General features: G+C 40.5%; 5 protein-coding genes across 7 annotated transcripts; 3 read left to right on the forward strand and 2 right to left on the reverse strand.

Moving 5' to 3' along the window:
- Positions 1 to 2,428: 2,428 nt before the first annotated feature.
- On the reverse strand, positions 2,429 to 4,042 carry LOC147928936 (uncharacterized). Its single transcript, XM_087486325.1, has 2 exons — positions 3,347 to 4,042; positions 2,429 to 3,193 (listed from the first exon to the last, which is right to left on the reverse strand). The coding sequence occupies exons 1-2, from the start codon at positions 4,040 to 4,042 to the stop codon at positions 2,429 to 2,431; spliced, it is 1,461 nt and encodes a 486-aa protein (XP_087342451.1).
- A 517-nt stretch (positions 4,043 to 4,559) lies between these two features.
- On the forward strand, positions 4,560 to 6,255 carry LOC104742893 (serine/threonine-protein kinase WAG1). Its single transcript, XM_010463975.3, has one exon. The coding sequence runs from the start codon at positions 4,625 to 4,627 to the stop codon at positions 6,095 to 6,097; it is 1,473 nt and encodes a 490-aa protein (XP_010462277.1). The 5' UTR covers positions 4,560 to 4,624; the 3' UTR covers positions 6,098 to 6,255.
- An 855-nt stretch (positions 6,256 to 7,110) lies between these two features.
- Positions 7,111 to 7,516, forward strand: LOC104742894 (small polypeptide DEVIL 22). The gene has a single exon (XM_010463976.2). It carries the CDS (start codon positions 7,237 to 7,239, stop codon positions 7,381 to 7,383), a length of 147 nt encoding a protein of 48 aa, XP_010462278.1. The 5' UTR covers positions 7,111 to 7,236; the 3' UTR covers positions 7,384 to 7,516.
- A 321-nt stretch (positions 7,517 to 7,837) lies between these two features.
- Positions 7,838 to 11,179, reverse strand: LOC104758724 (uncharacterized protein C630.12). Of its 3 annotated transcripts, none has more exons than XR_015580427.1 (13): positions 10,862 to 11,156; positions 10,455 to 10,499; positions 10,178 to 10,356; positions 9,955 to 10,090; positions 9,775 to 9,871; positions 9,604 to 9,663; positions 9,420 to 9,520; positions 9,308 to 9,337; positions 9,129 to 9,186; positions 8,940 to 9,014; positions 8,711 to 8,868; positions 8,365 to 8,622; positions 7,838 to 8,281 (listed from the first exon to the last, which is right to left on the reverse strand). XR_015580427.1 is itself a non-coding variant. In XM_010463977.3 (13 exons), exons 1-13 carry the CDS (start codon positions 10,997 to 10,999, stop codon positions 8,032 to 8,034), a joined length of 1,590 nt encoding a protein of 529 aa, XP_010462279.1. In that variant the 5' UTR covers positions 11,000 to 11,179; the 3' UTR covers positions 7,838 to 8,031. The 3 variants fall into 3 exon arrangements, 2 of the variants coding, with proteins under 2 accessions (XP_010462279.1, XP_087341476.1); XM_010463977.3 differs by having other exon boundaries at positions 9,303 to 9,337; positions 10,862 to 11,179; XM_087485350.1 differs by lacking the exon at positions 7,838 to 8,281 and having other exon boundaries at positions 8,361 to 8,622; positions 9,303 to 9,337.
- A 442-nt stretch (positions 11,180 to 11,621) lies between these two features.
- Positions 11,622 to 14,434, forward strand: LOC104742896 (peptidyl-prolyl cis-trans isomerase CYP59). The gene is made up of 6 exons (XM_010463978.3): positions 11,622 to 11,810; positions 12,183 to 12,302; positions 12,404 to 12,508; positions 12,690 to 12,807; positions 12,898 to 12,948; positions 13,040 to 14,434. The coding sequence occupies exons 2-6, from the start codon at positions 12,205 to 12,207 to the stop codon at positions 14,213 to 14,215; spliced, it is 1,548 nt and encodes a 515-aa protein (XP_010462280.2). The 5' UTR covers positions 11,622 to 11,810; positions 12,183 to 12,204; the 3' UTR covers positions 14,216 to 14,434.

Genomic DNA, 14,434 nt, shown 5'->3' on the forward strand with positions numbered 1-14,434 from the left:
GCTGTCCTGTAGTTCCACCCCACAAAAACGTTATAGAAACCTTCTCCAAACCCTCAAGAGTAGCCTTTGGCAACGCAATAGTACTCATGGAGTGGATCGGGATTGATGAGAGCACTTTAGTTAAAGTCACTCTTCCCGCCAAGCTCAGCATCTGCCCTTTCCAACCCGACAAGCGTGATGAAACTCTCACTAGAATCTCCCCAAAAGTCTCCTTATTTATCCGTTTATGCAAGACTGGCAAGCCTAGATACTTTCCCAAATCCCGCGTTACTATGATCCCACTCTCCTCCGAGATCATTTTCTCCAAATCACAATGAACATTATTAGAAAAGAAAATTTTGGATTTCTCCAAACTAATCTTCTGTCCCGATGCCACACAAAACCGTTCAAGAACCTTCCTGATCACACGGATTTGAGCCACCGATGCTTCATCAAAAAGGATTAGGTAATCGGCAAAGCACATATGGGATAGTTTAGGACCCCCACGAGACAAACTAATAGGTTTCCAGTCTCGTTTCCCAACCGAAGAGTCAATCAAGTGGCATAATCTTTCCATACAAAGCATGAACAGGTATGGTGAAAGGGGATCACCCTGACGAAGTCCTCGCTGAGGTGTAAACGCATCAATCTTCTCTCCATTCCACAGCAGAGTCATGGAGGGCCTAATAACGCATTGCATGATCCATTGTACCCAAACAGCTGGAAGATTCACTGCTTTAAGCGTATCCTCAAGAAATTCCCATATGATGCGATCATAGGCTTTCTCTAAATCCAGCTTAAGCAACATCCAGCCTTTCCTTACCCTTTTTCGTCTCATGAAATAAACTGTCTCCTGTACCACCACAACATTATCCGTGCTTAACCTTCCCAGAATAAAACTGGATTGTGCAGGTCCAACTAACTTAGAGATCACTTTCTTTAACTGCATAACCATGAGCTTAGTAATGATCTTGAACAAGACATTACATAAACTAATTGGTCGGAACTGTGATATTGTCTCAGGCTTCTCTACTTTCGGAATCAAAGCCGCTTTAAACCTGCCCATATTGCGTACTGAAATCTCCACCTCTGTATCCAAAACGGGTGCACAGAGTGCTACTTTTTCCACTCGGGTTAATATCGGAAAGCCACCAATGGGTAAGCTCTCAATAACCTCATCAACATCAGCTAAAGAATAAAAGACGAGTATAATAACCAACTGCTAGTTTCTCCAACTCCTCCATGTCTGAAATCCATCTTCCAAAATTATCTTTCAACATCTCTATTCTGTTTCTTCTTCTTCTAATCACAGTCGAAGTGTGGAAAAAAGTTGTATTGCGGTCCCCAAGCACATCAGTTTCTCTCTTGATTTTTGGAACCAGATAACCTCTTCCTGCTCCAATACCACATCAAACTCCTTAAGTAGATTTTCTTCTTCACTAAGTAAGTCATCCGTTTGAGTTGTCTCCAACAAATCTTGAACCACTTTTAATTTCTGCAGCAACTCATCTTTACGCTTCTTTACATCACCAAACACCTCCCTGTTCCAACGTTTTAACTTCATTTGCAGCCCTTGCAAAGCTTGTGGAATGGACAAACCATTATCCCATGAACCCACAAGCAACTCCTTGAACCCCTCGTGTTGAAGCAATGCTTCCTCAAAACGGAAAGGACGCCTTCGCGGATCCTTCGTAGGTTCCGGGCATAATTGGATGTAAAGTGGAGCATGGTCCGAAGATAGAAACAGGAGGTGAGTTACCACGGCAACCTACCACTTCAAACGAGTGTGAGCAGAACATAAAACCCGATTCAATCTCTTAGCAACAAAGGTACTCAATACACGCCCTCTACGCCACATGAATTGGTTACCTTTAAAATCCATATCAATGAGAAAGAACTCATTAATCCAGTTTCCAAAAGCAAGCGAGTTTGATGATAACTTGCCATTCCCACGGACCTCTCGTCAGACCTGACAATAGTGTTAAAGTCACCCCCCCCCCCACAATGACTGGCTCAGTGATACTTTGTATCTCATCTTTAAGTAAACTCCATAACCACTACGCCGACTTGCAGTAGGAGCAGCATACACATCAATGATATATAAGCTATCAATCCCCGAAACAAACCTCGCATGAATAAACTGTTCTGACGAACTGATGATTGTCACATCACCTAATCCTGACTTCCATAACAACCAAAGTCCTCCACTTTGGCCAACTGCATCCACTCGAAACTCATTATCAAACCCCAGCCCTTGACAAATCCGTTTAGCTCTATCCCCCTCAGAGTGTGTTTAAAACAAAGCAAGAACATCCGTTTTCCACTTCTTCAAAATATATCGGATCGATCTACGGAAAGTAGGTTTATTAGCCCCCCAACAATTCCAAAACAAGCAATTCATCATTATTATGAGGAAAAAGAGGTGAAATCGAACCACCAGGGCGTTCTGTCATGTGTGGTTTCCCTCCGGCGCTTCCGTTGGAAGGATCTGCATCGAGTTATCTCCAACACTAGGATCCTCCACCGCAATAGGTGGTGAAGTAGCCCCGCCATTACCATCGGAAGGCACCGATGACTCTATGACAGCTAACTGTCCGCTATCTTGAACCACTATTCCACCGGGACGACCAAGGCTCTTTGTCTCCATACGCAACCTCTTTCTCGATTTAGAGATTTCAACAGTACTTATGCTCGGACCAAAAATCAGCCCCCTCACCGGCCTACTGGGCTTGCTCTTTGGTTTAGGCCCATTAAGCTTAGGCCCAGTCCGATCAAACAATTTAGCAGGTCCATGAGCGGTCTCTTTAAACACACCTGAAAATTCACTAGGCGATTTCTCCAAAAACCCACCCAATAAACGCCCCTTACCTTGCTCAACACCCTTTCCTTTTTGTTGAAGATCCGGGATAATATCATTCTCCTTATTTCCCTCCACAGAAACAGCAACTTCTCGTTTATCACGAGATACCATATCAACGTCTAATCCACCAAATTTGTTAGAAATGGCAATATTTCCAAAAACCGTGTTAAGCGGGATCTCACGGAGTTTCCTTCCATGGACAGCTTCCCATGACACCGCCGACGCAATCACTTGCGCGGCCCCTGACTTAGCTTTCCTCCCAGTACGACGTACAGTTGTAAAACCATCATCAGTGGACCGTCCAACACTAGATTCTGCAACCACCGTCGGTGGCACCTCAACCGGACTTCGCACCTAAGCTAACTGAGGACACGTATGAACTAAATGCCCATACATCCCACATTGGGAACAAATAGCTGCCAAGCCCTCATAAGACACAAAGTATCTCTCACCATTTACCATCACCGTGCCCTTAAGCGGCCTCCTTCAGTTAAATTCCACACAAACCCTGGTAAAGCGAGCCCTCTCAAACTGTAAGGTTGTAAGATCCACCTTAACCGGATTTCCCAACTCTTGTGCGACACTCATCAGAATGGAACAATGATAAAAAGTCAGTGGGAGATTCGCCAAGCGGATCCACACCAGCGTCGTTATGATCTCATCACGCAGCGGGTCAAACTCAGAGGACCATGCTTGCGTCATAAGGTAACTACCGAACACTCTCCATGGTCCACCTGTGAGTGCCGCCATGTATTCCTCTTCTCGGTCAAAACGGATCATAAAGAATTGTCGAGGTAGATCCATCACGTACATAGCCCCCGCAGGCTTCCACAACTCCCGCAAGCGCCTACTCAACACCGCGACTGAGATATTCCGACCTAACACTTTAACAATCATGCACCCCTGCATAACTGTTAACACCTCATCGTTGATAGTAATCACTAGCTCGCCATCCTTCCCATTGAAAAAAGCCAAAATAACCCGCTTAGTCACGAACTTATCATCCAAAACATCCTCCGGTCGCGGCATCCCACCAAAAATACTACCCACTACCTTCTGCAGCCATGCCATCGGCCTATCCGACGGATCCCCTGATGGCCTCCCACCATCTCCGATGTCCAACATGGCCGTATCATGCCCACCCGTATTCGAAACCCTAAGATCACCCTTGGCAGCCGCCATCAAAGTTTTAGACCCTTCCATTAGTTAATAAATTAACAAAGGAAGTCTTCCCCAAGTATGAGACAAGCTGAACTCTCTCGGAAACGTTCCCTTTTTTTATCAAACATTATTTCAACCCAAAAATGCAAATTAACGTTCTCTTTAACTACCGATCTATACCAGTCAAAATATCAAATTATCACGAACTATAGAAAGGTTAATTTGAACGTATATCATTGAATATAACAAAGTATGTCTGCTAATTAATTCCTCTTAAGGCTTAATTTAACTCTATATTGATGGGAAGAAAAAAAACCATGTGCTTTAGTGCTTACACACCCAAAAACAATTACAATCCGAGTGTTCTTAAAATAATGAAATGACACATTGGGAGGTCAAACTACATCTCATCTTTGTCCTTTCACACAAGTCAACCCTAATTTACTCCAAACACAAACAAAACGAAATTAAATAATCACTAATCAAACCATTTCGTTACTCATCTCCCCCCCCCCCCCCCCCTTTATATATATAACTCCTCATCATCACCTTCAACCTTAATAATATAGGGAACAACAACCCACAAATAAACCAAAGAAATAAAAACTTCACCGGGAAAAAAAAATGGAAGACGACGTTTATTACCTCGACACAGATCTCGATCTCAGCTTCACCTCCACCACCACAGACCGTACATTCACCTCATCAAGCGCTAGATCAAGTCTCGCACGCTCAAGCCTAACCTTAAGCTTCAACGACAGACTCTCAACCGCGACAACTCCTTCAACCACCACTTCTTCCGCCGCAACAACACTCCACCACCGTCGCTATGATCCTCACTGGACAGCAATCAGAGCCGCAACAACTCTCTCCTCCGACAGAAGACTCCATCTCCGTCACTTAAAACTCGTCCGCCACCTCGGAACTGGTAACCTCGGCCGTGTTTTCCTCTGTCACCTCCGTGACTGCCCTAACCCCACCGGGTTCGCGCTTAAAGTAATCGACCGTGATGTTCTCACGGCGAAGAAGATTTCACACGTGGAAACAGAAGCTGAGATCCTCTCCATGCTAGACCACCCCTTCTTACCTACACTCTACGCACGTATCGACGCTTCTCACTATACTTGCCTCCTCATAGACTACTGCCCTAACGGTGATTTACATTCCTTGCTCCGTAAGCAACCTAATAACCGGTTACCGATTTCTCCGGTTAGATTCTTCGCCGCCGAAGTACTCGTCGCCTTGGAGTATCTCCACGCTCTCGGAATCGTTTACCGAGATCTCAAACCGGAGAATATCTTGATTCGTGAAGATGGACATATCATGCTCTCAGATTTTGATCTCTGTTTCAAAGCGGACGTAGTTCCAACTTTCCGATCTCGACGTTTCCGGAGACCTTCGTCTCCTCCGTCTTCACCACGGAGGAGTCGCCGTCGAGGAGGTTGTTTCTTCTCCACGGAGGTAGAGTACGAGAGAGAAGAGATAGTAGCGGAGTTCGCGGCGGAGCCAGTGACGGCGTTTTCGAAGTCATGTGTAGGAACTCACGAGTATCTAGCGCCGGAACTAGTCGCCGGAAACGGACACGGAAGCGGAGTAGACTGGTGGGCGTTTGGGATATTCTTATACGAGATGTTACACGGGACGACGCCGTTTAAAGGTGGTACCAAAGAGCAAACACTGCGCAACATAGTATCTAACAACGACGTGGCGTTCACGTTAGAAGAGGAAGAAGAAGAAGGTATGGTTGAAGCGAAGGATTTGATAGAGAAGCTATTGGAGAAAGATCCGAGGAAGAGGCTAGGATGCGCCAGGGGTGCGCAAGATATCAAACGGCATGAGTTTTTCGAAGGGATCAAGTGGCCGTTGATCAGAAACTATAAACCGCCGGAGATCCGAGGTCTGGTGAAGAAGACGAAGGCACATGCTGGCCACGTGACTGCTGTCGTCACGCCACGGAAGAAGAAGTGGTTGTGGTGGGGGCTGTCGCATTTACTGCGCAGTAAAAGCTTGAACAAGAGCAGCATTAAAATTCAGAGCAATAATAATTACTATCATTATGTGGGTAAAAGCTGTAACGCTAGTGGCAAACGCGTTTAAGGCGTTTTTAACGTTGAAAATATCTCATACGATTCTCTCTAGAGGTAGCAAAATTAGCAGTCTGATCATTTTTGATTTTGACATATTCTTTTGTTGGTTCTGAAATTCATACAAGAAACTATATAAGTAAATTTACCTTTCTTTTCCAGTTTTCCTAACCGCTATCTTACCAAAAGGAGTTCTAAATTATAAACTACCAACTGAGTTCAGGCATGCATACTTTTCTTTTGTTGTCTTTTCATATTTGACTAGCTCAGAAGTGGGAACAGAGAGATCTATATGGGCCTTAGCATTGGGTCCATTTGTATAAACAACCTTCTTTTCTTTTGTTTTGGGTGTAATTATTAGAGTTTTGGGAAATTGAGAATTGAGATTAAGAAAATCAGAAGCAAAGCAAAAATACACATTCAATGCTTTTGTCTTCTTTACCACAACTGTGTATCCTCTTTTCATGCTCTACCTTTCTTCCTATTATACTCTTTCTTATATTTCACTCTTACTTATTTGATTTCTATGCAAGTTGTTCATGTGATTTTCTTTTTTTTGGATTTATATTATTAGGCCGGAATACCAAATTATCATCACTTCAGTATATTTGCTTAATTCAAAAGGTACACAGTATACAGTACAAGTGAGGGATCTTTTAAAAAGTTTTGGCCGGCTATATATTATTTGTTGTTGGGGAGGTAAAATAAAAATTAACTTGTATCAATGAACAATAGATTAAAGCTATATGAGCATACAAAAAGTTTATAATAATATAAGATATAGTAATAAATTATTGATGTTTTGATGATTCCATGAAAGATGAAACTATACTTCCTTGGAGAATCAAAAAAGAGATCCATGCAAATCCCAATGTCAATTAATGAACCAAAACTCAGACCATGTTCATCTGTTTCTTCTTTCCTTCGTATCTAATTCACCTTTTCCCCCAAGATTTCTCTTCTTCCTCTTCACTCTATATATATTCTTCATTCCCCTTTTCTATTTCTCAACAACTCTCTCTTCTTTTACCCACAAAAGGGTTTTTTCTTTTCTTCATCAAATTCTACGTACACCCAAAAGTTTCAATCTTTTTTATTTGTTCTCTTTCTTTTCATATAATATAAAAAGCAAAACAAACCTTGATTGTGGCAATGGCTGAGTTCAAGAGTAAGTTAAACAAAGGTCACGCCTTTACAAGCAAATGTGCTTCCTTGGTGAAGGAGCAACGAGCTCGTCTCTACATCCTCCGTCGTTGTGCTACCATGCTTTGTTGCTGGTACATCCAAGGCGATGAGTAAAGAGATGACTCTTCCTTAATTACATATAACATCCGAAATGCTATATATATACACATATATCTATATATTAATATATATCACCCTGTCCCTAATATCTAGTTCTTGAAGCTCCATGGAAGCTCTCCTTTGGCTGTTTGGCAAAATCCTTTCACAAGAAACTTGATTCTCTCTTCTGATATATATTCTGGTGCAACAAAACCCTCAAGCCTGTCGTTTTTTAACCTAAAGGATCAATCTTTTAGGGTTTTTTTTGGTTTGCTTCATGGGATAATTTGCATCAGAAAAGGCAGAGAGAGCAAGAAATTTATCCGCTAATCAAGCCGGAGTTTTTACTGTGTCTGAGACAGAGACACTGGAGATGCTAGTTCCTTAATTAAGAAATGGAAGTTCTTTGAAGGGTTTTGATTGGTTTCACTTTGGACCGGAGAAGACTGTTTTGTTTCATAAGTGACAATTTCCTCTGTAATATTTCAGTTTTGTTTCTCTTTTATTGCATCATATTCTAATAAGACCAAATAAATAAGTCTATGGTTGTGTTGAACCATATAGACTAAACATGTCTCTTTTGATTCTCATATTCTAATAATACAACAACAGATGATAGTTTGCTTAATCCAAAATTTCACGTCAATCAGATTTATCTTTAGTTTATCCCTCCTGCTCAATCCAATCCTTGAACAGCAACATCATGTAAATGGGAACGTTGAACGCCGCAATGACGATGATCATCATGATTGTACGTATTACTCTCTGGATCACAAGTTTTGTTCTTGATTTTGATGCTGATCTCATCAGAGGATCAGACCCACCAGCACCTGTATTTACATCTGAGTCCATCACAAGCTCAATCTGTTCGTTAGTGTTCTTTCTAGCTGCTGATCTCAACACCGCGTTACCCCTAGAAAGAAATAAGAAGACGAGGAAATCAAAACTTGTGTCTGTAGTGAGAAGAATCCAAAAGATGGTTGATGGATTTCTTACTTTTCTACAAGAGGTTTATCGCTTTGACGTTTCACGGGAGTTTGAAGAACTTTCTTCACGAGATGCATAGATCCTTCTGCGTCCCATACCATTTCATACTCGCAGTTCTCATCTTCATTCTTCTCCTTCGTGACGCTGCTTAAAAAGCTTGACTTCATTACATTTGATATACAGTCTGCAGCGTTGTTTAAGAAACTTATCCCATGATTTGGCCAGAGAAGGAGAGCAAGAAGGGACATAGCGAACAGAGAAAGGTACCTGGTAGCTCAAAATTAGACTCAAAAATTCATAAGCATGCATCAAGACAATAATCATAAAGCCAAGAACTCTCTGGTCAGGAACATACCACATGTAAATGTATAATTGGCACGGAAGGAAGCATAATTGGGTGTGTAACATTTTCTCTAGATCAGATGAGTTTTGATGGATGGCGTTGGGAACAGATAATAGCATGAATGACGGATGTATATTTCCTTGTTGCCAGCTTATAGTACCTAAAGTATGCTGTGATATGATATTCACTTATCAAAGATTGTCCATAGTGTTATTTTGTGGCCATTACTTATTAATGTTACCTCAATTACAGATCCTGCTTCCGACTTGTGGGTTACAGTGCACTGGTCATGATCATGGCCAGACAGAACGAGTATCTGCAGAAGAAAAGGCAAAGACGTTGCTATACTGTTTGGTTTAGAGTTAATGACATTGACAAGAAACACAGACAGAACTCTCCCATGAACATAAAATAGAAGAATTTATCTTACGGGTTTGATCAACTCCAATAACTTCTTTGATGATTCTGAAGTAACATAATTCTGGTATCTGCAAAGGAAGTTAATAAAAAAAAAATTAATACATTGGATTAATTGTGCCCTGATTCTGGTTTATTATAATCTAAATCAAAGTCTGTATAAGAAAATGGAAAGATAGAAGTTTACATTACTTCTTGATCTTGAAAATGGCGCCAAAACCGCTGTACATGAAAGAGTAGAAATTTAGACCAAAAACAAAGTGTTCGTATCTGAATTACACTACAATCCGACCTGATAAATCACCTGATCAATGACAGAAACACCACGGTGAGGGCCGCATGGGGTTTGATCAGGCCGATATAATGGGATGTGGGTCAATAAAACTCTAGGATGTGACTGTGCATCTAACAAGATAAGAAAATTTTATGTGCAAGCTTCAGAAAGATAGTAAGTATAGAAGATAATGCAGCTAAATAATAGCACACACCCGTGGAGACATTTTGTACAAACTTCCAAACTTCTGATGCCAGATCCTTTTGAGGATTCCCTGCAAATATACATCAGCTTTTTAGTTACAGATTCTTGGTTTATCTTTGAGGATAAATTCTAAGCATGTAAAACAATAACTTAATGATCAATGCGCAAAGATTGTAATTACCATCAATAGCTTGTGCATCAATACTGATGACTTCAACACTTCCGATCATAAATCTGCGGTTTCTGATCCCAAAAACTTTTTGGTATCGATCAATCACCTGTTGAAATGTGAAGTTATATCAAATATATAGGTCGCGGACAAATGTGATATATTTGAGAAAAAGGTGATAAGTGTTAGTACGTCTTGCTTATGGGACGCAACCCGAGAATAGCCAACATCATGGTTCCCAGGGATGTAAAATGTAGGGATGTCCCCAACTTTGCCTTGTGAATTCACACCAAATACATGTTTAAACCGGCTTAAAGATTCCTGCCATCTAATAGAATAAGAAGTTTAAGTATTTTCACAAACCATTTGAGCAGAAAAAAGAACAAGTGAAAAGACAAGAACAAGGAGAACTTACTCGTCCTCGGGCAGAAATGGCCCGCCATCGAAATAATCACCTAAAAACAAAACAACGTCGGGTTTGAAGGGCAAGACAGACTGAAAGAACGATCTCCGCATGTTTATATCAGTATAAAACTGAGCAAGCTCCAAAGCAAGCGTCTTTGACGACAAACGAAACGATGTCTTATCCATGAGCTGCATAAAGACACCAACAACAACAACACATAATCAGATGATCAAACTCCAAAAACAACACACAACCAAAATCGAAAAGCACTTGAAAAGCTAGTCACCTGGGGATCAGTAACAATGGCCACTTTAGTAAAATTCCCATCACTCTGTAAAAAAAAAAAGAAGCTAACAGATATGAACAATCACAACTCAACAGTGACTCAAATAGTGATGAAACCAAGCTTCTGCAGATCTATAGAGATTCTTTACACATTGACCTTTTAATAATGTTGCATCAAAGCTATTTATAGATCAGTGAACGATTACATTCCCAATAATAGTAATACCGGAAATGTCGGATTTCAATTTTCAAAGCTTCGTTTTTTATAGACATTTTGCAGTAAATCTCGCAACTTTCAGAGAGAAATAAGCAAATACACAATCGAACTCGAATTAGATTCACTGAATCCCCAAAATTGAGCATTCAGTTATTGAAAAATTTGATTGGAGACTAGAGAAAGAGAGAGACCTTATTATGGTGAGGCCAAGAACAAGTGAAGAGAGAAGGAACCCAGAAGGCGAACATTTCGCCATAGAGGATCGTGGCTGCCCAAATGAGACATAACGCCACCGTGACCTTATGGTGGTGTTTCATTTTTCCGAGCATCTGAATCTCCCCCTTCTCGGCTTTTGCTGAGATATCTGGTGATTGTTGTTGACCAAAAAGAGCGGTCAAGACGCGACGCGACGCTGAGAACGCCGAGACTGCGGAATGTGGAGAAATCCACAAAACGTCGCGTAGTTTTAGCACGAAGGAAAAAAAACAGCAAGCATAGTTTTAGGGCCTATCCTTATATATTTGGAAATTGTAAATATATATTTAGCCTAGGTGAAAATTAGTAAACAAAACAATGGTAATTTGCTAAAATGACAATGACTTTGAGAAATTAGGCAATAATGATATAAATTGTACTATATTATTTCTAATGGATAGCATAATTAATTATTGCTATTTCGATAAAAATTATACGATTTAATTTATTTTACAATAAATTAAATATTATTTAATAAATTATTCGATGTCTTTAATTTTATATTAATAAAATCCTACATTAAATTTTTAAAGGGGAATTAACTAAAAAATAATTATATTAATATTTCACCAATAGAAACAATATTTAGTAATAATATTTTTAATTTAAATTATACTACTGTATAGTTATGGTTTATGTGTATCAGTGTATGGTCCAGTTATGGTTAAAAAGTACGGTTAGCATGTGATTTTGGTCATGCGTATTATTGGGCCTATCCTCATTCGAACATTGACGGTCCCTAAGTTAGGCCCATTAAAAGAGTCGAAATATTCAGAATAAGCAGCACAGAGCACAGGCGACGGAATCTAGAATCATCATTGCTCGCGAATCGCGACAGTTTCCGGCTAACTCCGAGAGCGCCTCCTTGCTCGTATTGTTTCTGAGGTTAGTTCGTATTTTCTCACCGGTCGTCTCTTCCTATTTTCCTCGATTCAATTTACGATGAACGAAACTACATTGCTTGCAAATCTCTATTCTTGTTGATTCTTTTTTTTTCGCATAGGTTTAGGGTTTTTTTTTGTGTGTGTGTTCCTTTTGTTGTTTAGATGAGCGAGACGATATCGATTTTTGCAAAGGAAAACAGTGGTAGTCACATTTAAGGAGATGAATTTATGGTTTTAGTAGCGATTCATTGGTTTGTTTTGAGATAAATTTAGGGATTTCATCTTTTCGAATGCTACTGTTTGGTGGTTCTTCTTAGTTTGAATGGCTTCGTAATCTAAATTGCCTGCCTCCGGTGATTTTTTTGGTTTTCAGGTTCTGCAAGAAGAAGTAAAACATGTCAGTTCTTATTGTGACGAGCCTTGGGGATATAGTGATTGACCTTTACTCGAATAAATGCCCTTTGACCTGCAAGAACTTCCTCAAGCTTTGCAAGTAAGTGTCTCTTTTTGCCTATCTACTACCTAAGAAACGTTTCTATGGTACTCACTATGTCTCCACGGGGTTTTTTAACTTTATTATTTATTTGGTGTTAGGATCAAATATTACAATGGGTGCCTATTTCACACTGTACAAAAGGATTTCACAGCACAGACGGGTGATCCAACTGGTACGGGAGCTGGTGGAGATTCTATCTACAAGTAAGTTGCTTTTATTTTGTACCTTTTGATTTGTGGACTTTGTATTATTGCCTTTTGTATCATTTAAATCAGTTTTTTTTGCCTTCTGTGTTGCCTTTCCCACCTCCTTTTTCGTGTTTTCTCCAGTCAATGTTTGCACTTTTTCGTAACCATATTGTGTTTGCTATGTTGGATTTTTCAGATTTCTGTATGGTGAGCAGGCTCGTTTTTTCGGCGATGAGATTCATCTTGATTTAAAACATTTAAAGACCGGCACTGTTGCAATGGCCAGTGGTGGAGAAAATCTTAATGCTTCTCAGGTAAGCTAATGAATTACTAAGCTTATGGTCTTATATTTTCATTATCAAAACTCTGGGTCCCTCATGTGAACTTTTCTACTCTTTTTTCAGTTCTACTTCACTCTTCGCGATGATTTAGACTATCTTGATGGGAAACACACTGTAAGTACAAAATTTGTAAATGATCTGCGAATTCTTTCTTTTGTATATATCGATTATCTTTTAATATGCCATTCCATATGCCATTTTTCAGGTGTTTGGGGAGATTGCTGAGGGGTTGGAAACTTTGACTAGGATAAACGAAGCTTATGTTGATGCAAAGAACAGACCCTTCAAAAACATTAGAATCAAACACACATATATACTTGATGATCCATTTGATGATCCGCCACAGCTGGCTGAAATGATACCAGATGCTTCCCCCGAAGGAAAACCCAAGGAAGAGGTCAAAGATGACGTGCGACTTGAAGATGATTGGGTTCCAATGGATGAAGAACTTGGTGCTCAGGAACTGGAGGAGGTTATTCGCGAAAAGGCAGCCCACTCTAGTGCTGTTGTACTTGAAAGTATAGGAGATATTCCTGAGGCTGAGGTAAAACCACCTGACAATGTGCTGTTCGTCTGCAAACTGAATCCTGTCACTGAGGATGAGGACCTCCATACCATTTTTTCACGCTTTGGAACCGTTGTATCGGCTGATATAATCCGTGATTTCAAGACAGGTGACAGTTTGTGCTATGCTTTTATAGAGTTTGAAATCAAGGAGGCATGCGAACAAGCTTATTATAAGATGGACAATGCTCTGATCGATGATAGACGAATACATGTGGATTTCAGTCAGAGTGTGTCCAAACTTTGGTCACAGTTCCGGCAGAAAGACTCCAAAAAGGGGAATGGATGTTTCAAATGCGGCTCGACGGATCATGTTGCTAAGGACTGTGTGGGTGGTAATCAGTCTTCAAAGTACATTGTAAAAGATCAAAACAGACAGCACGGAGGAGGTGAAGGCTATGATATGGTTTTTGAGGGTGATGCACCTGAAATGCCCAAGAGAGAGCATAATAGTCATGAGAGGGATGAGAGGGAGAGGAGGGACAAGATTGGTCGGAGTAGTCCTCATGGTAATGGGGAAGGCAAAAGACGTCACAGAGATGATGAAGTTGATGATGGTAGAAAACAGCGTGGCCGGGAAGAGGTAAGAGAAAAGGAGAGGAAACGCAGAGAGAGAGAAGAAAGAGACAGCAGGGAAGATGAAGACAGAAGAAGAGGAAGAAGACGCCGTGAAGAGATGAGAGATGGGGATAGGCGTGAGGAGAGTCGAAGATATAGAGACGATGATCATCGGAGCCATAGAGATTATAAAGAGAGGAGAAGTGAGAGAGACAATGGACATGGAAGAGAAGCGAGACATGAAAGAAGGGATAGGTGAAAAACATGGTCTTGGCGTTAAGGTGGGTTTTGTATGAAGTGACTGAAGTTTTTTAAATTCTGGAGAGATGTATCTCTTGAGTTTGTGACTAGTAGTCAAGGTCTAAATTGTTTCACCTATAAAGTTGTGAGCCATTGGAGATGAATGGTTTTAAAACATGACTACTAAACTAGACTTGCTTTGGTCTCTTTCTTTATATAATGCTTTTTTTGACAACCA

This window comes from Camelina sativa, chromosome 14 (assembly GCF_030686135.1).
Source record: "Camelina sativa cultivar CO46 ecotype springtype chromosome 14, ASM3068613v1".
NCBI classification, from domain to species: domain Eukaryota; kingdom Viridiplantae; phylum Streptophyta; class Magnoliopsida; order Brassicales; family Brassicaceae; genus Camelina; species Camelina sativa.

Bases quoted from the DNA above. Each gene is read 5' to 3' on its own strand.
- LOC104758724 (XM_010463977.3), bottom strand. From the start codon at position 10,999: ATGCTCGGAAAAATGAAACACCACCATAAGGTCACGGTGGCGTTATGT. The intron at 10,500-10,861 runs GTCTCTCTCTTT...TTTTTTTTACAG, and splicing joins CTTGGCCTCACCATAATAAG to AGTGATGGGAATTTTACTAA. The intron at 8,623-8,710 runs GTATGTTCCTGA...TTGAGCTACCAG, and splicing joins CAATTATACATTTACATGTG to GTACCTTTCTCTGTTCGCTA.
- LOC147928936 (XM_087486325.1), bottom strand. From the start codon at position 4,042: ATGGAAGGGTCTAAAACTTTGATGGCGGCTGCCAAGGGTGATCTTAGG. The intron at 3,194-3,346 runs GTTTGTGTGGAA...CAGTTAGCTTAG, and splicing joins AGAGGGCTCGCTTTACCAGG to GTGCGAAGTCCGGTTGAGGT.
- LOC104742893 (XM_010463975.3), top strand. From the start codon at position 4,625: ATGGAAGACGACGTTTATTACCTCGACACAGATCTCGATCTCAGCTTC.
- LOC104742894 (XM_010463976.2), top strand. From the start codon at position 7,237: ATGGCTGAGTTCAAGAGTAAGTTAAACAAAGGTCACGCCTTTACAAGC.
- LOC104742896 (XM_010463978.3), top strand. From the start codon at position 12,205: ATGTCAGTTCTTATTGTGACGAGCCTTGGGGATATAGTGATTGACCTT. The intron at 12,509-12,689 runs GTAAGTTGCTTT...TGGATTTTTCAG, and splicing joins GGTGGAGATTCTATCTACAA to ATTTCTGTATGGTGAGCAGG. The intron at 12,949-13,039 runs GTAAGTACAAAA...GCCATTTTTCAG, and splicing joins ATCTTGATGGGAAACACACT to GTGTTTGGGGAGATTGCTGA.